This window comes from Brachionichthys hirsutus, chromosome 19 (genome assembly GCF_040956055.1).
Source record: "Brachionichthys hirsutus isolate HB-005 chromosome 19, CSIRO-AGI_Bhir_v1, whole genome shotgun sequence".
NCBI classification, from domain to species: Eukaryota; Metazoa; Chordata; class Actinopteri; order Lophiiformes; family Brachionichthyidae; genus Brachionichthys; species Brachionichthys hirsutus.
The window spans coordinates 3,163,940-3,190,314 of record NC_090915.1 but is presented as its reverse complement, the minus strand read 5'-3'; the positions used below and the strand labels follow the sequence as shown (position 1 = coordinate 3,190,314).

The following is a 26,375-nucleotide window of genomic DNA, read 5'->3' as shown; positions in this document are numbered from 1 at the left end:
GATCAGCCCGAATAAAAGCGAGTGGCTGTCGGAGTAAACGTTTATTTGGATCCTGAGCTGATCGGAGGAGCAGAAGCGCCGGTCCACAGCCATTGGCCGGCGGAGCTGGAGCAGCAGACTTGTAATCCTGTTGTTAGAGGCTCACAGGCTGGAGCTCCGCTCACTTCAATAATAATCGAGTCACGCACCTGAAACGGCCTCTAACCGCCCCCCCCCCCCCCCCCGCCGCCGCTACGTTACTCTGGTATTTCCTGTCTGAGATGCTAAGCCTAAGGATGTAGTAGGAATCTTGCTCGCATCCTCAAAGCGATTTAATCTCACATATTAAAGATGTTGCGATGATAGGCGCTTCAGACAAAGCAGTTAAACGACCATCTTTGGCTGGAGACGACGACTTTGGGATGGTTTTGTCATTTTCCCCTTTGATTTGCCGTCGGTGGCATGTTGCAGCCTTGCTTTTTATCCATCAGCGAAGGTGCAGCGACGTCGTTTTGCATCCTCGTTGACGCCACTCGCAGCAAGGGGGGGGGGGGGGTCTTTCCTGCTCCACTCCACTAGCATTTTTCAAATCATTGAATTATGAGCTCAGAATTTTACTTGTTCGGACGCCCCCCCCCCCCATGTGATCACTTGAGCGCTAAACCTAATAATATTGAGTTATAGAAGGACTTTATAAGACATCCCATGTTTTATGACCCACTTCCTGATTCTTAGGCGTCCTCAGATCTGCCTGAAGTATTTCCAGCCTCCCTGACAAACACAAACAAACAGGTATATCACGGCCCTTGCAGACAACACGCCAGCACAAACGGAGCCCTGGAGGGGTGAATTCTGGGTACTGTAGGCTGACCCCCAGACCCAAAGTGTGACCAACGCCTGATAATGCATCCGTCTGACAGTGGGATTGGTGAGGTAGAGGACTGTAGAGCAGGCTCAGGTGCTCGTGACACTTTGTGAATTGACCCCTGGGTGGGAAGTCCCGAGCAAGAAACCTCAAGCTGATTCACGTGAAGCGGGATGAAGCCATCGTCTTATTATCCAATCATTCGTTCAGAGCCATGTGATCAATGCAGATCGGTGCACGGACACGAGCCTTTTTGTGTGACGGCAAATTATAACGTGAGGCTATTGCATGTGCTCCATGGACATGGCTTTTACGGATCAGACACGCACGCACACACACACTTACAACATACTGCCTTGCTTCAAATGCATATGTGGGTCGGCCCAGAGTCCTCTTCATGATCTCTTTGTTCGAAACGAGCGATTGCTGCTGTGGTGGTTGTCGGAGAGAACACAGCTTCGTCAAGGAGAACGACTTAAAGCTCTTCAGCCGAACACAAAGGCTCACTTCGGTTCGACTCGCACAAAACACGTACATAAGCGTACACGGATGCTATGGATGGAGTGGACCGCTAATGTGACGACACCTCCATGTTCTCCTGATGAGGAATAAAACAATGTGTTTTTTTTTTACTCAAGTAGATTTTATATTTTATGCTGTTCAGGATTACGTCAAAAAGTTTTGATGCCATCTTTTTATTTAACAGAGAAATTAAAACAAATCTGAAAGCATAAATGCAGTCTAACTGCTTTTTTACAGGACTCTTAATAATAGGAATAATAGCTTAAAAGAACCTGGAGATGGATTAGCAGCATAAAGTGACTGACTGCACATTGATTAACCATTTACACGTTTAAATGTTTGCTGAAATCAACCATCACACAGGTCACAGGTCACAGGTCACAGGCATGAGACGTGGAAACGGGTTTAAAAGCTGGCCGGCTCCCTGCGGGGCTTTCTACTCTGGTATTTATAACCTCTCACACAATTAAAAACGTTATTCTTGTTAGACGATCTGTTTCTAATCTGTGTGTTCAAACACAAAACCTCTAATTCAGCACTTCCGCTTTCAGACAACGTGCACTTCCTGCCTGATCTGTGTGGCGCGCTGCAGAATACACACTTCCCCCTTTCTTTTCCCAGCCGGCCTTCAATCGTTTGCTCTATGAAGTGCTCCGGCGTACCTCATTGTTCCTTTGTCTATTTTGGATTTCACAATCACACCAATTCACACCAATGTTTTCATTTCCAGCGCCGCCCTTTCAAATGTGAGCGTAAAACAAAAGCCGATTTGTGAAGTCCGGAAAGAACGCGCGAGTTACCGCCCATTCCTGAGGTCAGACAGGGATGGGGCGGGGAGAATTCATTACGATCGGTCCCACCAGGACCCTGGGCTGGTGCCGATGGATCAAACTTCCCCGCTGGCCTTTCTGATCCATGCCCACAAGCCGTGAATTTTATATTCAGAGGTCTGATGCTGCTTTCCTTACGACATGTGCAAAACAAAACAAAGATGGCCGGCCTCCAGCTGAGACTGGAGACGAGTAGTCTCCGTGCCGCCGCCAAGACACATCGGGAGTCTCGCAAATGTCTGTCGGAGGGAGGCGAGTGAGACGGATTGCCATCGTGAGCTAATACGAAGGATGGAGGGGCGAGACGCAGCGACTGCTAGTGAGTCAGACACACAGTTATTGATATTAGCATGCTAGAGAAGCCAAACAAAGAAGGCTGAGGACTGTATGAGTGAAGGTGAGAGGCCTGCTGGCGTCACCGAATTCACCATTTTAGTGAAGATACGAGCAGCCAATGGTGTCGCGTCGACGTCCGACTTTTAGAGGCGCTCGGCTACAGAGCATCATTTCACCCATACAGTGGTGCAGGTACACAGGTGTACAGACTAACACACACACACACACACACTTACCCCTCGCCTCAGGCTCCGGAGGCAGTGCATTTTGGGTTTGGAGCTCATGAAGTCGTTGAGGCGGTGGGAGAGGGGCTCCTTGTGCTGCTTGGGAGACGGGGAGTCGTTGGGAACAGCAGAGGGTGAGGGTGGGGTGGAGGCTGGGGGGGCAGGTGGGGACTGGTGGGGGGACGTTAACAAGGACATAAGCTACCAGTAAGAGAAGGAGCCATAACAGAGAGGAGGAGGAGGAGGATGAGAAGGAGAAGGAGAAGGAGGAAGAAAAATATGAAGCAGTAGAAGAAGAAGAAAGGGGCAAGAATCCAACGAAAATAGACAAAGGAGGGAACACAAAATGAAATAAATAAGCCTCTGACAAATATTAAAAATTAAACACATAACAAAAAAACTAAAATGGAGCACAAAGGAACGTCAAACCTGGTGTGTCGGTTACGTGTTGAGGGAAAATGTCAACGTATAAAAACACAAATTACAGATAAGAGGAAAACAGCGAGAGCGGGGAGCATAAAGAAAGTTAGCAGCTGCTACAAAGCAAAGAGCTCGGCTCAGCGCATGCAGGCTTCATCTTATTCCCGACCTCATCTCATGCCGGCCGGGATGAGGAACTCACCACATCCCCAAGGATAGCTGCAGCCAAACCTGAGATCACCGTGAGAGAAATCTGATGGCCTAGCGCCTCCCAGAAAACCCGACTGAGTTAGTTTGGAGACGCTCTGCGATGCGCGTGCACGGCCAAGAGACTCGGGAGTCTGTCGCTCACGCACAGCAAAATCACCGAAACCGGCTTCTCCTCGGGATGCTGAGTCTCTGCCGCACTTCTTAACGTGGGGAGTTTGCACACACTGGATAAGTTACACACACACACACACACGCCTGTCTAAAGGGGTCACCAGTGCACAGCGGGGTCAGACTGAAGGAGCCCCCCCCCCCCCCCCAAAGGTGATGGAAAACGCCGTGAAGGGAGACGGTTATTTCAGATCGAGTTAATATCTGCCGGTCGAGTCCATCCACGGGACGAAAGAAGAAATGCATTAGTGTCTGTTACAGGAGGGAGGCTCCCAAAGTGGGCGAGGGTGTTGGCCGGGTGGAGGGAGGGGGGTGTGGGGGGGGGTGATGACGACAACAGAAATAGGAATATGTCCCAGCGACACGTCTTGAGCTCAAAGGGACGTTAAACGAAAGTCAAAGAATCTACATGGAAAATAATTTAAATGCAAAACCAGTGCTAGAGATGTGACACTGAACACACACGCGATGCCCCCCCCCCCCCCCCCCCCAGTGTGTGACGTCTGCCTGCGTTGATATGTTACCTTGTTCTTGTTCTTAATAAAAGGCCACAGTTTGCCTTTGCTCCTGCCAGCCGGTTTCTCCTTGGCCTCCCTGGAGCTGCTCAGACTGTTGTCAGACGCCGTCCTCTTCATGGCCTCGCCGTAGTCCTCAAACTCCACGTCTCCCGGGGGCTCGAACCCGGACTTGTAGGACTCCACGACCTGCTTCGAGTCCTACATGTCGGAGAAGCAATCGGTGACGGGTTCATCCTTTCATGGTATAAATGTCATTTGCAGTCACAGTTTACGGTCTCTGTTTGTTTGGACTGTCCCCGCTTATCATCAGGTCTGGAGTTAAGACGTGAGACAATGGCAGCGTGGAGACTCTTTGTTTAAAGATGGCTGATAGCCGTTCATGAGTCGGGGAAGAGAGGAAGAGTGTGAATGTTGTAATTCTGTTTGTGGGCCACGGTAGAAAGAGGAAAAGACCTAAATCTGTCAGGCAGGAGTTCTGATAATACGACTGAGGTCAGGGACGCAGGAAGGGGGGCGTTATTCAGGCCTCTCCGGCCTGATAAGGGCAGAGGGTCGCTGGTCTGAGATCTGCTGTTTCGTACTGTAAACACGACGGACGAGGAGCAGAAGTGAGATACGGGAGGGGGGGGGGAGGAGCGCGTGATCATGTGATATGTTATTCCATGCTGCTGTTTACTGCAGCCGACAATCACAGGCTGGGGCCATCTCCCTGGAGCTGCCCCCCCCCCCCCCCACACACACACACACACACGCTCACGGGCAGCCAACATGTGACATCTCCACTGATCACGCGGCTCCTTTTCTCAAACGCTATCAAAGTCCGCGTCAGAATAGAAGCTAATAATTATCAGTTGAATTTGAATGTGTTGAACTCTTTTACCCTCTGAAGCAGAAATAGAGCGACTCGCAGGCTCTATTCAGCCGAGGGTTGAGACTGCAGCAGATTCAACTTGATGTCTGTGCCTGTTGTGGAATTAGGAGAATTTACAGAACAGGCACAGACATTAAAAAATGTTCAGGGGGGGGGGGGGGGTAGGAGGGGTATAAACGTATTTGCCTCCTGGCAGAGAAATAGATGAGAAGAGTAATAACACACAAATATACTGTCTCAGAACAATGAGGATTCCAGCAGGCTACAGCTAGCCTCAGTTAGCATCACATCATGCCCTGCTTATTGAGCCAATAGAGAGAGGTGCTCATTCACTCTTTATGCTAAGCTAAGCTGCAGCCGCGTCACAGAGCTGTGAGAAACCTTTTTCTCAAAAAACTCTCTGCCAGCAAGTGAAAGCATTTATGATCCAAAAGATCAAATGACTTTAAACTCAGTGGACTGCAGCCACTCTTCTTCATCGCTGCTCTCAGGAGGGATTCGGGCGTGGGCGGTGCTGGAAGAGGGCAGCCTGCAGGGTAAGCAATGCATCCGATCGTTCCCTGCTGTGCTGGGCTCCTTAGCATCATCGAAGGCGGACCGGCGCCGCAGGAGACCATCTTTTGTCCACACCGAATGTGTTTTCACGGTGTGACGAAGCCATGGGAGCTGCCGGTGCGGCGAATACAGCGTGCGGCCTTACCTCGTCGTTTTACTATGAAGGTCAAGACCAGTTCTGACATTTTGCAAAGTTACAGATCGTATTCTGCAGCGGCCCCCGCAGGACGCCGACGCTAGTCATTTTAATGAAAGTCTAATCATAGCGTGTGGGTTGAGACTGACAGTCAGAGAGTGAGTAATACGACCCGTACGGCAGTGTGTGTGTGTGTGTGTGTGTGTGTGTGTGTGTGTGTCTTCTGTACACTCACGGTCTTGGGCTCGATAGACTCGGCTGCTTTCGTCATGCCATCTAAACACTTCCCCACGATGGGCAGCACTTGTCGATCCACGTCTGCAAACGTCTTCATGCAAACTCCCAGCCGGTCGATTCTCGTCTCCTCCATGTCTTGAAGTTTCTACAATACATTTCAGGCATGTCCACGTATAAGTTTACTCTACGCCGTGAGTATAGAATCTAAAGCACAGCACGAGAGTCAGCGGTGAAACGGCGATTCATCCAAGTGGGATTATCTGCCGTGTTGTTGTTCACCTGGAATATGTTGGGGATTGTGGTGAAGTAATGTTCATTCTGCTCCTGGTTGAACTTCTGCAGGTAGGAGGAGTATTCGCTCTTGCTGTCCGACGCCATCTGGTGCTTCATCTGAGCTTGCTGTCGTGCCTAAAGAGAAAAAAACAAAAAGCAAAGACGCACAAACATCAGAGACACACTCTCCTCTGAAGAACCGTTGAGTTCCCCCCCCGGCCTGACAGGGACATATGGATTACACACACACACACACACAACCAGAGCATCGGGACCTACATGAGTCCACACGTATATTTGCACAGGAGTGTTTTGTGCATGCACGCCGTGCACAGGTGCAAAGCCTCGTCAGGCAGCAGCAGCATTAGTTACAGTATGTAGGTCAGAACAAACACGTAGAACGAGAAGCCCGAACCGGCGCCGGCTGCAGCGAGGGGGGGGTTTGGATTGGGCCCAGTCTGGCCCACTATCTCTGCTGTTGATAATGGTGATTAATTTTAAGCTAGTTCGGTCTCAGGCAGACGGATTCGCAGCAGGAGCAGCCTATTAGGGTCCTAAAGCAAGCAGGTGGAGATGAGATTATCTCAGCTAGCCAGCATGTGAGGCGGGTGTGTGGGCGGCTCAATGTTCATATCTGTTTCCTGTCCACATTTGATTATTTACAGTAAAAGTTAACCTCATGGATCCCCCGATGGCCCAGAAATGACCTGATGGCCTCAGAACGTCACGTGGGAACACATTTAAAGCACCTCATCCACTTTTCAGCACGCTGAGCCTCTGACTCTCACACACATATGTTTAAGTAATAGATGACATGCTGGAATAATAGGATGACATCAGAGTAGAGACACCGATCAGACGCAGGGGTGCAATAGTTCCAGCACAGGGTGGAGGACGGTTAAAGACCAGGTGGAAAACGATGCTAACGTCCTGCAAAAGAAGGGAATGTGAAAATCAAAAAAGCACATGTGAAGAGGTGGCTGTAGAGAATCTGTGTGTGTGTGAGATGCATTGTGGGTTTGGGCTGTGCCGGTGTGGATGCATGCAAAGTGTGCAGAACAGGATGAAGAACACGACACGGGTATGAAACCAAGACTGCAGCCGCATCACATCCTGCCATTTCCTAGAAGCTACCTGGGTATGTGCGACTCAGTCACTATGCGTGTGCGTGTGCATACACACACGTGTGCATCCAAGTATGATCAATATCTTTCTGTCTGACAAACCACACGTAAACGCCAGGATGAGGAAAAGACAGCGGGACAGCCTTTTGCACAGCAGCAGATCACAGTCAGACAGGGACCTGCCATGGGTGTGTGTTCCCACAGATACCACGGGCTCTCTGTACCCCGGACCTACCTTGAGGGAAGTTCGCTTCAAGGCATAGCATAAAATAGATACACAAACACACACAAACAAACAAAACGAAAAAGGTTCGTTAGCCGTTTCCAGCTAAACAGGAAGTCGCCCGGACCGCCAGGCGTGTCACGACGCACAGGGGGGGGAAGTTGGCATCAGTGGAAACGAACACAATCACCACTAAAATGATGGTAAACCATGTAATAAAAAGAGGCAGCGAAGAAGTGGGGAGAAGAACAAGCTCTGCGGATACCCCGGCTGAGAATCCAAACCTAAGATTGAGAGATTTGCTGGTCTGAGGTGGAGCGAGGGAACCGCTGCAGAGAAACCACGATGCCTCCGCTCGAAAAGTAGTAGCTTCTTTAGCATCGTGAGCTGGAGCTGAACTCCTACATCTCGACTAAATCCGTCTTGTTCAAACTCAACAGAGAAAGTCTCTGTAAAAGGCAACAACACACCAAGAGGCACGATCTTTTTTTTCTTTTTTGCCTTTCGCACTACTTTAAATGAGATAACAAATTCTCTGCCGGGTTGCTACTGCCGTGGTGTGTTTGTTTGTGCTACCGACAGACACAAATCAAGCTCGCGGTGAAGTCATGCGACATCGCAGCTCCGACATCCAAACCACAGACAGACGGTACAGACATGAAACGCACACGTTCCCCTCCTCTTTATCAGAACACACATTCATATAAATCTTTAGATAACTAAAGCTGAAAAAAGTTCCTGAAAAAAAGAAACAAACTGTGGAAAACGCAAGAGAAGAATTCTAAAAAGAAACGTGACGGAGGATGACAGAGTCGTCTTCCACATCTGATGGAATTCAGTCGGCTCTATTTTAAGTTCCTCAATTATAAATAATAGAAATGGGAGTCGGTGAAATACAGAAGTGAGCTCCCTCAAAAATTCATGCAGCATATTTTAGCAGCAATCTATATTTGTCTTTGAACTGAATGGTAGATGAAGCGCCTGCAGTTTTACTTTAAAGTAAAGAAATGATGACAGTTTTTTTTTTTTTTTGTTTGATTTCATTTCTTACTGTTTACGGTTAGCAGACATGTAAATATACACTTTTATCACATTAACAAACAATCGGATAAACTAAAGCGCTCTTCACGTGACCGATGAGCACAGGCAGGAAGAGCAACAACGAAAACACAGCAAAGTTGTCTCTGCTGTGTTTTTCATGCTTGTATAAATGAAACAACTGTCGTCAGACACAAGCACGCTCTTGTTTCCAGACGGGTTTCTTGAGTTGCATGCTACCCGAAGCCTATTGTAGCGCTCAGGCTGCAGGTCCAGCCTGCAGAAAGGCTCTTTATTCCAGCCTATATTTGCATAATAATTGGGTCGGAACTGCGTGGACTCCGAGCCGAAGCTGTGCTCCAACAGCTGAAGAAGCAGCAGGAGCGGGCGCTGCTGGCCCATGATGCCTTGCAGATATGAGAGCTGTGTGGGCTACAGGCTGAGCTACTGAGACCTTTTTTAATTGGCTATGACAACAGGAAATGACAGTGTAGATGCACAGGAGAGGACGTATAATCGGACACACAATCCTCTGATGCTCCACGTTCTACGATGGACCCGGATGCTCTCGGCTTTGTTTAGCGGCAGCTCGCTGTGAATGCTAACACCATCTTTAACACAAGGGCTTTGGGACCAAACGCAAGGTTGCTCAGCTGTCATTCAGGCTCTGAGGAAGGAAGAGGCGGAGCTCAGAGAGGTGGGAGGTGGGAGGGTGGGGAACGCCAGGTCGGGGACAGCTAGGAGGGACGGACGAGACGCGTACCTTTTCCACATCAGCCTTTGTCACGTTAATGTCTGCGTCCATCTTTTCGAAGTACTGCTGCGCTCGGTCCGCCTCCTTACAGTCTCTCTCGAATTTTCTTTTAGACTGAGGAAACAGAGGAAATCCAATTTAATATGATCACAGTCTGAATAAAAACAACGCTACAATGACCTTTATACAAGCGCCAACGTCAAATCATGCTCAGAGACGTCATGTGGACTTTCGATCGCGACCTCTGTGGACGACAGAGGTCAGTTTGTCCCTGACAGCAGAGGGTCTGTCGAACGTCTGCAGCCTGCAGATTAAACAAATGTTCATAGTCGCTATTTGTGTACAGAAAAACAAGCATTCATCCACTCCTCCTTCGACCCCCCCCCCGGGCCGAACAATCGGTGTTTGTTGGGCCGCCGTGCCCTTTAAACTCTGCCTCACACACAATGGGATCATTGAGCGTGCAGAAGTCTGAGGCGGACAAGGCCTCCGCCTCGCCAAAGGGGCCAGGCGGAGATAAGAGGCGAAATTCATGCAAAATTCTCTTTCCGATAATGTTGCTCGAATCTCTTCCACGGCTAGAAAAGGGGGCGGGTCTTCAGCAGCAGCTGTGGCTAATTAAATCATTCCTTTGAGACGTTTTAATGGGCGTGTTTGTGTTAACGGCCTAACAAGCATAGAATGGGCTGTTCTTGCTGTTCAAACGGACCACGAAGCTGCAGGGACTGACGGCGTGAACAGGAAGGAACTTAAGAGCGACTTATATTCATGTTCATATACAGTCGAGAAAAAGATTTGTTCTTCTCTTTTTCCCATTTCAAATTCTATCTTCCGATTTATGAACGTTCATTAGCCAATAAATGAGCTTAATGCTAACCCCGTATCTCTGACTACACACCGATGAGAAACATCAAACGGACTGCACCATTCTACATCCTTTCTACTTTACCTGTTGTACCAGATGCATATTATTTCAGTTGTTCCGCTCATAATGTTGATCGATACTGAACCTTTATCCCGCTGAGTGTTAAGGCTTTATTTTCACTACTCCTTAGCAGAAACTCTTCGGCGACTGAATCTACGGAGTCGCTGGTGAACATTCGCGTACTTCCCATTAATGGGGGTCACGTACCGATTCCAGCTGTTTCCACGAGCTCTCGATGTGCTGCTGTGCTTTACGTCCATCGTGGAAATGCTGTCAGGAAAAAAAACACATTAGATCTATTAGCATGCTGTTCACAGGCTTTGGGGATTTCAACTAGGTGAAGGTGACCTTGAAATAGGAGGGAAAATACACCAAAACGTTCACATTGAAATTATACTGTAGCAAAGTTTATGAGCAAAGTTATGAAGTCGTGGATTTATTCAAGCTAGGCCCGTTTGATTAAAAAGCAGCCACATCACAGCCCGACACGGGTAGCGCGGTTACAAAGCTCGGAGAGGAACGGTGTCGTAATGTCACCGCTATTTAATGAAGAGAAAGAAAATAAAGACGTTAAAAAACTCTGTAGACCAAGCAGCAATGACAGCAAAGGGAATAACGTTACCGCGCTGGGCAGAGGGTGTGTGTGTGAAGCAGCAAAGGTAACCAATGACAATACAAAACGACATCACGCCGAAGAAAACTCCGACTGGATCACAGCCAGCGCTCCGGGACACGAAAGGCAAATATTTGAGATGTTTGCCAATCTGAATTAGGATTGTAATTACTTGATTAGCATATAGATAATTCCTTGGTTGCCTGAGGCTACATTAATCCGCACAAGAACACAAAAAGGAATGAAACTAAAATGAAAAGGACGACGAGGCTTGGCTAGAGTTTAGGTAACCCCTGGATACGCAGCGTCTGCAGCTAAGATGAATGCAGAAAGCCGTTTCTTACACTTCGCCATGATAGATGTGAAATTAAAACTGCCGCTGACGGTTAATCTCACTGGAATAAAAGTGCACGTGAGAGAAAGGAGTGAGAACGGGCCCTGGTTCACCTCAGGAAGTCGCACTTCTCATTTACAGCAGCGAAGAGGGAAGCAGAGTCGAATAAGGAAGCACTCCAGACTTTTTTAGGGGAAGTATTTGAGCTCCAGTAAAGAAAAAAAAGTGACTTTGTGGAAGAATTTGTGGAAGAATTTTCAACTGCTGTTAAGAACACAACTTTTCTAAAACCATCTGGCAACAAGGATAGCATCCCAAAAGTGTGTCTGACCAATTAATGATCTGATTAAGACACAGCGCAGTCTTCAAAATGCAGCACACCAGGACGTGTGACATCATTGTTACTGTAGAGAATGCTTTCAACCAAATATTTGTCTCCATGACAACATATCTGAAAATGATCCAGCCTCTCCAACGGTCCGCATCAACAAATCCTCCATCACAACAAAGACAAAACAAACCGCGCCGACAATTTTACCCAAATAGTGTCACCATGGTCATGAAATCCTGCCAGACAACGAAGGCCTACGATCACGCTGCCAGACCCAGACCCAGAACCAGACCCAGAACCAGATGTGGCATCATTCACTTTCAAACATCTGGGATGCAGGTACATTTGCTGCAGTCCTTTCGGCAGATGTTCTGCAGCGTCTGTGATTGAGTTCATTTGGCCCAAAGACATGGCTGATAGCATAAACCAGCGACCCAGACCGGCAGTATCTTTGGATCGAGAACTGAACGCTGAACTAAAAAGCTGACATTCAGCCGTGCAGTAAAGACACGAGGTGAAAAACGGGAACATCCCACAATGCCTCTTGTTCCAACACAGGTGAACTAAAACGTCCCATCTTTACTACTGTGATGAGGTGCACACACACACACACACACACACACACACACACACAGGCCGATCTGTTGGTCATTCATTGACAGGACTTGTTTCACAGGAATGTGCACCTGCCCTCCTGCAACATGAACACAAATACAACACAGATCTGAGCTCTGGGGGCTGGGTCGGGTCCAGAGGAAGAGTGGGAGGAAGAGTCTTTCTGACTGTTGGTCTTTTTTAGGATTATTCTGACTCTGCACATTGAAATGAATCTTGTTCTCCAGTATTCATGAGTCTCACTGATACATTTCCTCTTCAACGACTCGTGGTATTCATTTCATTTCATTTCATTTTCTAACCGCTTAGTCCGTTATCGGGTCGCGGGCCAAGCTGGAGCCAATCCCAGCAGTCAATGGGCGAGAGGCAGGGGACACCCTGGACAAGCCGCCAGTTCATCGCAGGGCAACACAGAGACGTACAACCAGCCGCACACACACTCACACCTACGGGCAATTTAGTGTCACCAATCGGCCTAGGCTGCATGTCTTTGGTGTTGGGAGGAAGCCGGAGAACCCGGGGAGAACCCACGCAGACACGGGGAGAACATGCAAACTCCTCACAGAATGGCCACAAGCCGGAAACGAACCCGCGACCATCTCGCTGTGAGGCAACAGTGCTTACCACTGCGCCACCGAGCCGCCACGACTCGTGGTATGACTGAAAAACGATTTGTTCTGTTCATGAAATGATCCTCTGTTCGGAAAAACACACCATCAATTATGAGGTCGTGCCATAAAGGGGAAACCCCCCCCCCCCCCAGGACGGGCTAACTGAAGACACACTGTCATTTAATTTGCAGAATCAAACTCATGACCAACGATGCGTGACATCAGCTTTTAACTAAAAAAGAAATGAACATGGACGAAATCCTCAGAATGAGATCGAAAGATTAGACGTGCCCAAAATATAAAAATAAGAAGCTTGAAGAAGCGAATTAACTCACGGGGTGCACATAAAGCATGTGTGATACTTCATTGAATACTGTTCCCAGACAGATTAAGGAAGGGGGGGGGGGACACACAACCATATATGCTGAGAAATCAGATCAACTGAGGGGGTGTGGAGGCAGTAAAGGAGAAGCCATAGGGAAATAATGAGAATCGTGTTAACACAAAAAGACGAGGAAAATGCAGCTAGCGCAGAGGAAGAGAGGTCGGGGGGGGAGGGGGGGTGCATCCTGCAGCCTCTGAGGAGCAGCGGTCCTTCCGTGGACCCTGTAACTGGACACGCAAGATCCAGATGCAGTGCCAAACTAGGCATGGAGGGGGGGGGGATTATGATTCCCGTCAGAAGAACCGGAAAGCCCCTTTCATGGTGCTGCAACTGTAACGGAGCTGAGAATCACCACAGATGTGATCCAGTGCTTCCTATGTTTAACTAGGGAGCAACAACCTTTTTTATTTTTACGAACTAACATGATTAAAATATACTCTAAAAAAGTATAACTCCTCGAGTTCAATGGGCCCCACGCTGTTATCTATGAATCCTGCACTGCAGGTTCAGCGCTCATCCAAATGACTTAGAAGCAGAAAGGAAGAAAGTGTCCGAGACATTTAAGCGTCGCATGCGGTGCACAAATCTTTTGTAACAGGGAACAGTTAGAAGTAGAATCAGGGAACAACTATTAAATTTATCGTAGGTCACAGTTTCTGCTGCTAAAATAAACGTGTGGTTTGCACTGGCATGGGACGAATCACATAAAATGGACAGCACAGCGATAAAGAACAAGGAATCAAGCATGCACAACGATCAGAACAAGGTTTCTCACCAGTTTCCTCTCGGACTTAAGCTCCTGCAAGTAGCGTGAAAGTTCAGCGATGATTTGAGACGTCAGGTTCTCCGATATGACCTCGTGCTGACCCGCGTAGTCGTTCAACTCGTTTAGTGTCGTCATGAAGGCTCGACAGAAGGTGTACCTGGTGGGACACAGGAAGTGCGTTCGGAGGAATGGCGGTGTAGCAGCAAACCCAATCGTAGTTCTTAGCTATGGAAGTTGGCGTTAATGACCAAGAACAGGAAGCAGGGTCAGCGCAAACAGTAAAATAAATGTAGGTTTTCATGGGCGATACAGTTCCTGAGGTTTTCCTGAATCATCTAACTGTTCACTAGTGAATTAAAAGATCCTTTATCTTACTTGCTCTCTTCTTCTTCTCGCGAGTTCTTCTTGGGTTGATACTTCTTTGACAAATTCCTGTGAGGACAAAGAGTTTCGCTTTTTCAGACGTTTCTCACAGCATCTTTCCAAAGAGCCCGTGGATGGCGCACACAATTGCCCTTATATTTCCCTGACGCTGCCCTTGTGGACCTGCCAAAGGATCATCCAGCACACCATTCAATGCAGCAGACTGCTTTCTGCTCCGGCGACCACGTCCCCTTTTACTGACTCCGGGCCATAAATGGTCACCACAGGGGGTATTGCACGGAAAGCCAGTCACCGGAAACAAGTGTGCTTTTCTTATGCAGCCGCCGCGCTTGTTGCGACTCAGGCTGCGTGTTTGTGGAGCAGGATGAGAGTGGTGAGGCCGAGGGAGGCAAAATGACATGGAAGATGTCGCTCACAGTCATCAAATCTGTGTCTGATGTCCTTCCGTCACCCGAGCATCTTTTGTGTCGCCTGACGGGCTCCAGTACTTCCGGTCACATTCGTTTTATCACCAGCCAAGCGTTCTGGAGCTCTGTTTGATGGCTGCTCTGTCGACAGAGCGTAATAGCACGTACTATGTCCTGATGGATTCAGATGTACATCGTGTACTTGTGCCTTCGGGTTCCTCTGACTAATTAAAGAGCAGTGCAAGTACACACACAAAACACACAGACCAACACAAACGAGGTAATAATACATTTACCAAAGCTGCAGCTGACAGAAAGGCATCGTAACCTTAGACATTTATCTTGAGACAAATCCTAAAATAAATGCAATGATAATTATGAATTCTATTCAGTGCATCATTACACACAATGGTATATTATATATATTATTGTACTTATGTCAGAATCGAGATGGTTATTATAAATTAATATTAGTTGCCTCTGAGAGCTGATAAGTTTGTTGTGGTTACCTGGATACCCTCGATAAGCGTTTTATTAACTCATTAAATTTAAACGCCTCGGATTGCATGCAGCTGAAATAAATAATGAAACATGGAATGTGTGTGTGCCCTCCATCCAGATCCCTCTGCCAACAACACCCCCGCCCCCCCCCCCCCCCCCACGGTGGTGTTTACGCTGTTGCTAGGCAGATCTAAATGCATCTCTGTCACTCTAACCTCGTTTCTTATTATAGCACAGATTCCCTTCGGCTCATTCATTCACTTACAGCAAGAAGTCGTGTCATGCGTGTCTCCACCCGCCTCGTATCGTATTGAACAAAATTGGGCAGATTAAGGGAGCAGACAGCGTTTAATTCGGAGGGTTAGATGTGGCTGTTGGCTGTATGTTTGCTAAAATGGAAGCTGACACCACGTCTGCGTGACTGCTGCATATTGCTTACAGTTTTTCCATCTCACCCCCCCCGTCTCTTTTGTGATTAGAATTTCATTGTCTCTGTGTAATGGATTATGTCAGACCAGAATTTGTGGGAGGAGGAAGAGATTGGTGAGGTGTTGACTCGACCGGAGCATTGTGCACGTTTACACCGATGCAGTGGAATAGGGTTATTCCTGGATTAGCGCCGAGTGGGGTTGGTATGTTGATGGAACCGGAAAAAAAGTGTAATAGTCATTAATACCATTGCAAACGGGTCAGGAATGTAGGCTATATGCAGATTAATGCAGATAATTAGTCCAGAGGCTAAAGCTAAGCAGCACAACAGAGATACACAACGTGTTAACAGGAAGACACGATGACTCAAGCTATCCTGTCAGTACGTCCTAATTTCCTCTTTAGCCACCGGTAAGTGTGCCAACGCACATCCAGGCGCACGCATGCAGGAGATGAGAGACGCAGTTCGACAGCAGCAGCACGACTGAAAACATCCGCACCATCTGTCGGGTGTGAGGTCCAATAAAAGCCAACCTGCGGAGGCACAGTGAGCCTGACCCCCCCCCCCAGCCCCCATCCAATATATTCAAAACAGATGCTAACAATTGAATTATGGAATATCATGACGTGGTTTATGATTATGTTTGTCTTCATTTGTAAAGAATTCAGACCCAGTAAGTAAGATACGGATGCTGCCTCTGAGTGACAAAAGGCTCACGGATCCATGTAAACACAGACTACTAGTCCTCTTATCTTAATCTGCTCATCTCCCTAAAAGAGGAGTGGTACGATCGGCAGAGAGTGGAAACACTGGTCTGCTATTGGCTAGCTGCTTCAAAATGGAGGGTTGGGGTCAATACTGGGAGCATTAGCCATATTGCCGGGTCTCTTTTTAAGATGAGGATTATGGATTAAAGGGGTTTCTCCTACTGTGTTGGGGGGGGGGGGGGGGGGGGGGGGTCTTAAAATGTGGACAGCCTTAATGCAGGACGTTCCTGCTTCCACCGCCTTTTAAAAAAATCAGCGACTGCACCAAAACACCGTTAGCGTGAGGACAGGGGAGGGTGCAGGGCTTACATGCTGTTAGCGTGTGGACTGGAGGGGGCGGAGCAAACACTTGTGTTAACTGGGGGGGAACAATCTGGGTCAGACATGTTGATAATGTTGATACCTACTCGTCTCTATGGAAACGCAACCAACCAACCACACACACACGCAACCTGACTTCCTCTTGCTCAAAGAAGATGCTAGCAACAATAATAGCATGCCTGCAGGACAGGAAAAGGTTTTATGCTCATTAATGCAGTCTGATGTATTTCTTCTTATTATTTCAGTTCCTCCTACAGATTGAGGTCAGAGGTCACGGCTCTGTGCATAGTTTGCTGCTGAAGATCGCCTCTCTCATTTCAAGAACACTTCCGTAAATCAACTCTTCCTACAGAAGGGGGGGGTGTTTATCTTCTTCACCTGGGTGGAAAACAGTACCCCCCCCCTCCCTCCCCCCGCAATCAATCATAGCCCAGCAACACCGAATATGGGCCATTGTCAGCACTCACCTAATTTGTTTTGCATAGTTGAGTTCAATCTCCGATCGCTCCTTGACAAATTTGGTGTACTTCTCCAAATATTCGATCCCCCACTGCGTGTGCTTCTCCAAGTTTTCAAACTGATCCTGGAAAAAAAAAAGAAGAGGAAGAAGAAGAGGAAGAAGAAGGGCTGATTAGAACGTATCGAGTGCGCAGAATGACGGAAGACGAGACAAACGCAATGAACGATTTCATCAACGTGCTTGTAGCTAGCCCTGGCGTGATTCCACAGTCGATCGAATGCCAAGCATCACGTGATATTGAGTGTCTTTGAGTCGTGCTTCGTTTGTCGTCGGACTCTTGCGCATCTGCCTCCACTCAGCCGGAGTAACGGGACGTGTACGTGTCCGTCGACACGGTTATTTCCAGCTGCTGATCGGATAAAGGCGTCCAGCATGCCTGGCCTCTGGCTGGCGCTGTGCTCTGGAGATGCAATCATTTGAAGCTTGCATTATCTTGAAGTGAGGCCTATTGGCAGAGGCTCAGCGCAGTTCATAGTAAGAACAAGCGCCAGCATCAGCAGCGACTCTACTGGTAACCAATAGCAGCTGTTCGGGCTGACCTCATTATTCATGAGTTGTTCCTGACTTGGTGAGGAACAATGCAACCTCCTGCTGGCTGGGACGTCCTCGGAAACGACAGCACATCATGCGAGATGCAGATTCACAGAAGGACAAACATACGGCTCAAAACGAGAGGATTTCTAAAGAAAAGAAAGACCTTGGTGTCGCTCCAGCAGACCCCCATCCGCTCTTCTACCATGTCTGGAATCCTCCTGAGTCCGGCTAGCAGCGCTGGTAGTCTGACAAACCTCCTCTGATCAAAACCACGCAATGTTCTGGAAGGATCTTTCAAGCATTCGTGCACTAAAAGCTTTTTTTCACAGGATGTGGTCATACTACAGCCTACACAGTCATCGCTGAGGTATCTAAACGTGTACTTGGTATTTAGAATCACGGCACGCTCATAGGATTAGAACTTTAAGAAGCTGATAACTTCTCTCGAGCAACTGATGTGATTAGCATTGAACAATGCTAATCTTGGAAGACAATAGATAATGCCTTGAGTAAGGGGGACTTTCCGTCTGCGTTGTTAATCAGTTTCAGGGTTTCAGGGATTAATCGGTCATCAACAAGCTGCTATTCAAAGAGGAGGATTCTCATGAGGGTTTTTTTTTCCGTTTGATGCAGACTGCATTTATTCTTTCGACAACGCCAAAAGAGGACGCGCACGCTCTCACGTCTACGCGTCAAATAAAGTGAACCAACAGCATTTCTACTTTACTAATCACGAGTACACACTGACCATTTTTGGAAGAATCACGCATCACTACAGCCACATCGTAAAAACCCTCTCCTCGCTCCTCCACACTCCTCCACACACATAACTCAGATTACCCTTTTTTGCAGCGGCACCATCTTATCCAGTGCGTCTCAGGAATGTATATCCTTTCTGAAATGTCCAAATCCAGAGAACTGTCCATCAAACTCGCTTCCTCTCCAAAGAGAAGCAACGAAAGGCTGAGGTTAGGTGAGAGGCGGCCACGGGGCCATGTCCGCGGTATCCAAAGTGGAGAGAGGCTTTGTTAGGAGCGATGTCTGCAAACCCCAGGTCCAGGAAATAACAACGACGGATCTGCAGCAGGTAAGTTCTGAAATTCTGGAAGGAGCAAGAAACCCAGAGAGCAGGGGAGGAACCGATGTGACGGCGATTCACTCAAACACAAACACTAGGAATCTGAGGCCACGGCTGCCCACAGCATTCAGGCACAATGCTCTATGAGGCGTAAGGTGGAATAAGTGGGATGGGAGGAGAGAGAGAGAGAGAGAACCAGGGTGGGGGGTGGGGGAGTGGGAATGACAGATGAGGCGGTTTAGATGGGAAGGGATTTTATATTTGGGGATATCCTGCCCTGGATCCAGGATAAACACTTCGCTGTACCGATTTTTTACATCAAGCAGATTTTTATATGAATCATGATATCAGGATCAGTTATTTGAGGCACTAATGAATGTATGTGCTAATCTCAAATGGGACTGAACAGGCAGTTCGAGCTGGAGTAAAACGGAAAAGCCATCATCAAAGAGATTTTCCAGCTACGAGGGAAAAGCGTTTAATAAATTATGAATCAGAGGAAGGAAAATATTGAACACAACAGCACATTAAATACGTCAGGCGCAAGCCTTGAAGCCATTCCATCATGCAAACAGGAATATCTGTTCCTGCTGATTTAATGGCGATTTGGGGATGGAGCATGTTTTTAAGTAATGTCAGGTTCCCGGACATCCCACAAAAAAAAGCATTCCACATAAGCTCCACTCCTTTTGGGGGCCGTGAACTCGCCTATGAACACAAACATTTAGGTAAGATAAAGACATAAAGACTCGCTTCCTACTTTTAACCCTGTAGCTGCAAAGCAGCAACAGATCAGATGATTCAAAAGTCTGACTGCGTAGAATCAACCCCCCCCGTCACAGTTACTCAACCTGGCATGTGTGCAGTTCACGTACGCGATATGGTTACACAGCTGGCCCAGCAGTAACGACATGCAGGGCAATTTTTCAAAACCTCTCTGATGGCCCCCGTACGACGGACTCCTTCCCCAAACCTACTTCCTTTCTTTCATCTGCAGCCTTTGACACCTGACCTCCATTCAAGAGGAAGGGGAGACAAACAATCCCACTCGCTGCGATCCGTGTTCTGTTGTGGTAGTACGTGAAGGATAATAAATAGAACAGCGTGGCTAAATATTTTTTTTTAGCATCCAGGAAATGGGGAACAGATTCAAAGGGAGAACAAAGGAGAACCTGAGCAGTTATTAAATATATATAGGTTACCCGTGTGAAGTAATAAAACAAGCCCATGCTTATTTAGGGATCCGCCTGCAGACCACCAACCATTTCCAACGAGACGAAGATTATGGTGCAGTTAATCTGAACTAATGCATATTATTTAGCTCCCATTTCAGATCTTTCCCTACGGCATGTCTCTTTCGTCTCCTCTACAGGATACCAAAGGCTGGAATATAATTACCACCAAATGTATTGCATTAAAACCTTTTAAAATACAGAACATTATACCTGTACCTCTCCACACTACCACAAGGGGCAGTACTGAGTAATTCTACTAATAGCTCACATGGCACCTTTTTTTTATTAACTCTGTCAAGGAGAGATGGAATATATGTAATTGCCGGTGTCTGTCTGTCGGTCTGTCTGTATTTCCGTCCGTCTATTAGCAAGATAACTCAACATTTACTGGACGGATTTGGATGAAATTTTCATAAGCAAAGCATGTGGAAGAACAGTCCTCTAATCTGACCACAAATAACGTGTCAACACGTCAACCTCAGAGACAGGTTGGCTCAGAAATGCAGCTATGCTGACACCAGACGGTTTGGGAAGGAAATGACATTCTCCATCGAAGGACGAGGGTAATAACAACATTGGTGATAATGAGACCGCGCCTCTGAATCGACACTGCTGGGGGTTCTTCTGGGTTTATTACAGCATAACCAGGTTAGTGTGCTGCTTGGATGAGCAGAGAAAAAAATCAATATGACATAAAAGCGCAACAAAGAGGAAGAAGCATGTTACATCACTGCTCAACTGACAATGACTACACAACAGTGGAAAACAATCCAATGGCCCATGCTGCTAAAAGAGAAGCAAAATTAACCTTTTTAGTCCAGAACGCTGATGGGATAAATGCTCTGCAGCAAGGAGGACAAAGGTTTATAGTTGCTTTAGCCTTTTAAATCGCTGAGCCAAAAGCAGGACAGTTGTCCGGTATATATGCTCAGGAGTCGTGTGGCGGTGGGTCAGAAACCCTCGTGGAAGGACCCTTCTGATTGCTGGCAATAAAGTTGGCTTTGTTGCATTTGATGTTTTTACTTTAATCAAGCTGAGTCACGTCGACATGAACAGGTTATTCCACAGCTCTCATTTGGCAAAGCCCAAACTGGAGACGACAGACTGCAAACTGCATTCATCCAGATCTGACAGGTAGTCTGATTTGTTCTTGTAAATCTGGCCTTATTTTAGGTCCTGTACTAAATGTACTAATCCTACACCTACAATGGTGAAATGTTTGAAGTGTTGTAATTGTTATTCTAGCATTTTACAGACTATTTATGACTCGGTAATCTCAATAAACGAGAGCAGCTCAGCTCGACTGTCATTCATGAGTTTGTGAATGTTATAGTGGGTGTCCTGCAACAAGAGCAAATATTTAGTGGGGGGGGGGGGGGGGGGGTGCCAAGCCCTTCCTCAAATACACACCAAGCTTTGTATGAGAAAGCAGGGTGGAACAATAGCTTCCATAGCTGAGTGCAACCCCGCTAGGATTCACACAAAAGTGAGACACTGGCCTCACCAACATGGTTGAGCGCCACACATACGAACAAAGACTGACGATCGTGTGCTGGAGGAATGAATAACGGCGCTCAGCTACTTCTCTTTGGGTCGTTTAAGTCCGGAAAAAATCTTGGAAGGCCCCCGCCAAGCCCTTAAATGAACATTTAACAGATCAATGAAAGCAAATGACCTCTTCGTGTGAGAGGCTCAGATGGTTTAAACGAGTGTCAAGACAAAACCAATATAATAAATATCTGTTTTAATGCTCAGAAGATTTTGAACATCTTGTTTTACTTTTGTGGCATTATCCTAATGAAAGGGGAAAAAATGCATGCCCACTGTAAAGTACACAAATGTTCAGACTCACTTCCACCAACTTTGTGCAAAATATGAACAGCTGTTGAACTTATGGTGAACTTATGCATTAGAACACGTTTGCACGCCATGGAGATATTTATAGAAGCAACGCCTGTGCAGGTCTGCGATTTAAGAATGTCTTTTGCCGTTTGCACACATGTAGCATCCTCCTCTGTAGACTACAGCTGGGATTTGGTATCGCTACCTCTGCCGAGTCCCTCAGCAGTCAGTCGGTCACCGTGTACGAGTCGATCGAGTCCACGAGAAGAGCCAAACCTCGTCGTGGTGATTAAGCAACAGGAAATCGCTGCCTCTCAATCGTGAGTCATAGTAACTGGAAGGGCGGCGACTCATTCACAGATATCAAAAGGGACTTTTACTGCAGCGTCCTGATTTTGCGTAGCAGGAGTTCTTTCCTTGTTGCACTCTATGACGGTAAATATCACAGACAAACTTTGTCACTCTTGGCTCGTAACACTTCAAACCCTGACAGAAATGAATCTAGAATAATCACATCTGCCCACTTACAGTGCTCGTCATCTTCATTTGCAACAGCGCCTGGAGATACTCGTCATGAGGACCTGGTTGCTGATCTTCCTTTTCCTCTTCCTTGTCCGTTTGGACGGGAAAAACGCCGTCAAGGAAAACAAAAAACTCACTTCTTCTCCGCAACATGGTCGCGGTTTTCTTACAACAACAGAGCAAAGGAAAGGAGCCGCAAATAAAGTTAATCCACCTCTATGGAGTTAAATACCTCACAAGCCACAGGCGGAGCAGAGTATAGATCCTGTTTACAGTAAAGTAATATTGGAAATGAACTCACCACGTATTCTGATAATCTAACAATCAGTCGATTGAAGCTCACCAACTATAGCTAGAACAAAAAGTATGAGCGGGTACAACAGAAGTGTTTTACTAATACAACTTGATTAAATGATGCCGTTATTAATCCGATTACTACGCCTCCCCGTGTAACTACCTTAACCAACCAATCGGACGCTGACATTCTGAGGATTAATCCCACCAGGCCAGCAAAGACACATTGGCCATTGTTCTCGCTCAGCTGTTTTTGTTCCTTTTGTAGGATAAAGCTATTTTTCTGTTACGCAACACGTTCTGCGGAATCAGAGAAAACTTCAGAATAACATTTTGCATATGTTTAATAAGAATAACGGATAATAGCTGCTGGAGTTGGGAGCGATTCAGGTTTGCCGGAGATAAGGCATCCGGGAGGCGATTCGTCTGTTAGCATTACCCTTTGTCTTCTATGCCAATGTACAACATGCAGACGGGTAACGCCCACTCTGAAAGGAAACTAAGCAAGAATGAAGCAATATTTCACAGCTACATGACAGAAGGTTTGATCCAACATCTTCCTCAAGATCAGCTTCAAGAAAATCAATTACACAGGAAGTCAGTGGGTCAGTCTGGTGAAAGCAGAGAATAGGAAAAACAGAGCAAAAGAAGAAATGTAAAGAAATGCAGGAGCGGACTGGAGTGGAAGTTGGACAAATCTCCAGCAGTGAGACTATTTTCGAGCTGTGGGAGACAAATGTGTGGCAACCGCATGGCTGCACAAAGCACTCCCATTATGGCCTTGAATCGTTGAACATTAAGCAGCCATAAAGTTTACTGCTAGAAAGGTTCACGGGCCTTACGGGCCATGTCTACTGACCACATCTGTTATCCCTTAGAAATAGTAAATAGATTTGAGAAAGCTGAATAACCACAACGCTACTGTGACGTAAGCAAACGCACGGTCTCGGTTCTTTTTCTGTTGCTGCATCGTCATCGTCGTAGGACGGATGGAGGGTTGGGATACTACAGCCAATAACATTTACCGTAGCATCTCGAGTGTTCTGTCACACACACACACACGCACACACCCACGCACACATTCAGTTGCTCTTCAAGGCTAACATAATTCATCTAAAGCTAAACAGACTGCAGAAAAAACTCCAGCAGACCATGAAAATGAAATGTCTGCTCATCTAGCATTTACTTTAGCACACATATGATTCGTGGTTTTAATTTGTTTGCTTCAGGAAGTGATGAATTTATCTAAAACCATAGAGTTTCTTGTTGCCATTAACTTTATGTCTTCAAAATATCTTCCAAATTTACAACATGTATGTACCGGTATATCAACATTTTATTGTTGCTGTCATGTGATCCAGATGCGCTTACTTAATAAGCTTTGGCTCACAATGGGGCGCATTTAAGTGTGAAACATCGTGCCGATTCAATGAGACTCTACTACATAAGAAAAGAGGTGGGAGCCCTTCGTTCTCCTCCCGTCGCCTTCACAAATCGTAAAACAGGGAGGAGTATATGTGGAAGCACGAGCAAAGTGCGAATGTTACTGCTTCACTCTCCTGAGCCACAGAACAAATGGCGCAGTATTTAGAACACGGCAGCAATTAGCGGAACACCGAGGGCTAACGGTTTCATGGGGCAATTTGTCAGAGTTCGTGTGACTGAGACCGAACGGCGGTGATTACAGGATGACTTAACAAACCACAGAAGGGGCAATGACTTGAGATTAGAGGCTCCAACCGTCGGCGGTGGGAAGGATTGAGTCATTTTTCATGGGTAAAATAGATCGGTCGACAATAACAAGAAAAACAATGCAGACGTAAATTCCAAACCTTCCTGCAGAGTTTGTTCAATACTTTGTTTCCCTTTAATTGTAATGTGTCCTCTGGTTTTACACATAACAGTCATTAATCTACTGTCACTTCCCAGCATGCCATCTGGGCCCTACATACGTGGACGCATTCTTCCCTCTTTCACCGTCAAGGGGGTTCAAGAGAAACCGTCGAGCAGTGAATGGACTCGGAGTGGTATCGCTGACTCAGCAGGTGGGAGGACATCAGTTTAAGATTTAATGTCAATTGTTGTCTGCCAAAGGTTTCAGCACCCCCCCTTCGGCCCGAATCCCAATTCCAGCACACAGACAGAAGGAAACAAAGCAGCTCGGGTTTCATCCTGATAGCGGCCATCATGTCAAGAGAACTGTGGGGGATGTGGACGGACCCTGGGGGAGTCTGAGTCACGATGAGATACAAGAGCAAACAACACTGAGGAAATTTCAGTCTGATACAAGCTTATCCTTTGATTCCATTCAAATAACACAACCAGGAAATCAGCATTGATGTCGCCGCGGCAACTGCATGACTGCAATCTCGATAAATAGACCGCGAGGTCTTGATTAAATGTTTCTGTGTCTGCCCCTCGGGTAAAGTCTGGCACACAGAGAGAAAAGAAGTTCTGAAAGGCTTCTTTAGACGATGCCATAGACGATGTACGTGAACGCCTACGTGCACGCCTACGTGCACGCCTACGTGCAACGTGGTCAATGTATCTCAGATCCAGTTCCCAAATCGACCGCAAGAAAAGCGAAATAATCTCGAGGTTTCATGGTGGAAAGGGACTGAAATCACGTAAATGTCAAGCCAAGGGAAAAGACTCGGCTTCTCTCCTGAGTTTAAGCTACGTGTTACCGATATTCAATCCGCCGATTATTATTAGCTGAGCTGATATGAACAGACACAGTCATGATATATAGCCACGCATTGAGTTGAAAGCAGCTCCTGATGTATTGCTGGTGCAAATGGTGATATTCATTTGGAATCGGCATGCAGTTAGCGAGGTACCAGCTAATCCGGTGTGTCTTTCTTTGGACCCATTTCATTCAGAACGGCTACTTAGAGTGTATATTTTGTAATATAATAGTTATTTGTTTTCATCCTTTGAATGACTTCTGTTTCCTGGAGAATGAGTCACATGTTTCACAACGCTTGACTTCCGTCTTCCTTGGTTGAGTCTGAACATAAGGCCTCTTTTTAGGGCTCTTTACTGTGCATGCGTGTTGATGCATACTGATCCATCCGCTGCCTGCTGGGACACTGAGAACACAACACGAGTAACAAGCTGCCGTTTCTAGAGCTAGTCCTGCAATGATGCACCAAAAGATTTCATCAAGTGATTCTTCAACATGACCTGATCCGGTGTCTTACCGAAGATGATGTTGGCAAAGGTTGAGAAACCCCTGTTGAGCTGTGACTTCACTTCCTGTTCACTGCAGTAACAGGATGAGCGTGATAAAAATGTGCGGCGCATGTGGTGCCTCCTCCTTCATCTGCCATGTTGCACCATTTCAGTTTTTGGGGCTAACCTATTCCAGACAGTGAAGAAGACCGTTAAAAAGGTTGAATTATTTCAGCGCCTGAATGCGGAATAGCTGGTGCTGAGTCGAATCTCGCTTTGAATGATCAGATATTCAGACCGGCTGCAACTCAAATGAGCGTCTTGGAAACGGCATTATCTTTGCGTTACGGACATCTGGGGAACACGGTATTCTGGGTGGGGGCTGCCATGGTAACAGTGATGTTGTTACTGTGTGCTATGTATACTCTCAGGTGGCAACAGTCACCTGCAGGACAGTGTTATGCTGTGACTGCCTCTCGTTGCCAGGATTTAGATGAAAGAAA

General features: G+C 46.9%; 1 protein-coding gene across 2 annotated transcripts in view; it reads right to left on the bottom strand.

Moving 5' to 3' along the window:
- fnbp1b (formin binding protein 1b) overlaps nt 1–26,375 on the bottom strand; it is a 34,973-nt gene that overhangs the window by 6,627 nt on the left and 1,971 nt on the right. Inside the window, exons 2-12 of one of the 2 annotated variants that reach the window (XM_068753333.1) lie at nt 17,141–17,256; nt 14,239–14,295; nt 13,873–14,020; nt 10,416–10,478; nt 9,293–9,397; nt 6,151–6,279; nt 5,870–6,016; nt 4,079–4,270; nt 2,769–2,957; nt 1,190–1,300; nt 373–381 (exon numbers count right to left, since the gene is read on the bottom strand). In XM_068753333.1, the coding sequence (XP_068609434.1) occupies nt 373–381; nt 1,190–1,300; nt 2,769–2,957; nt 4,079–4,270; nt 5,870–6,016; nt 6,151–6,279; nt 9,293–9,397; nt 10,416–10,478; nt 13,873–14,020; nt 14,239–14,295; nt 17,141–17,256 (1,266 nt within the window). The remainder of the gene's footprint in view (nt 1–372; nt 382–1,189; nt 1,301–2,768; nt 2,958–4,078; nt 4,271–5,869; nt 6,017–6,150; nt 6,280–9,292; nt 9,398–10,415; nt 10,479–13,872; nt 14,021–14,238; nt 14,296–17,140; nt 17,257–26,375) is intronic. The other variant, XM_068753334.1, reaches the window with a different exon arrangement.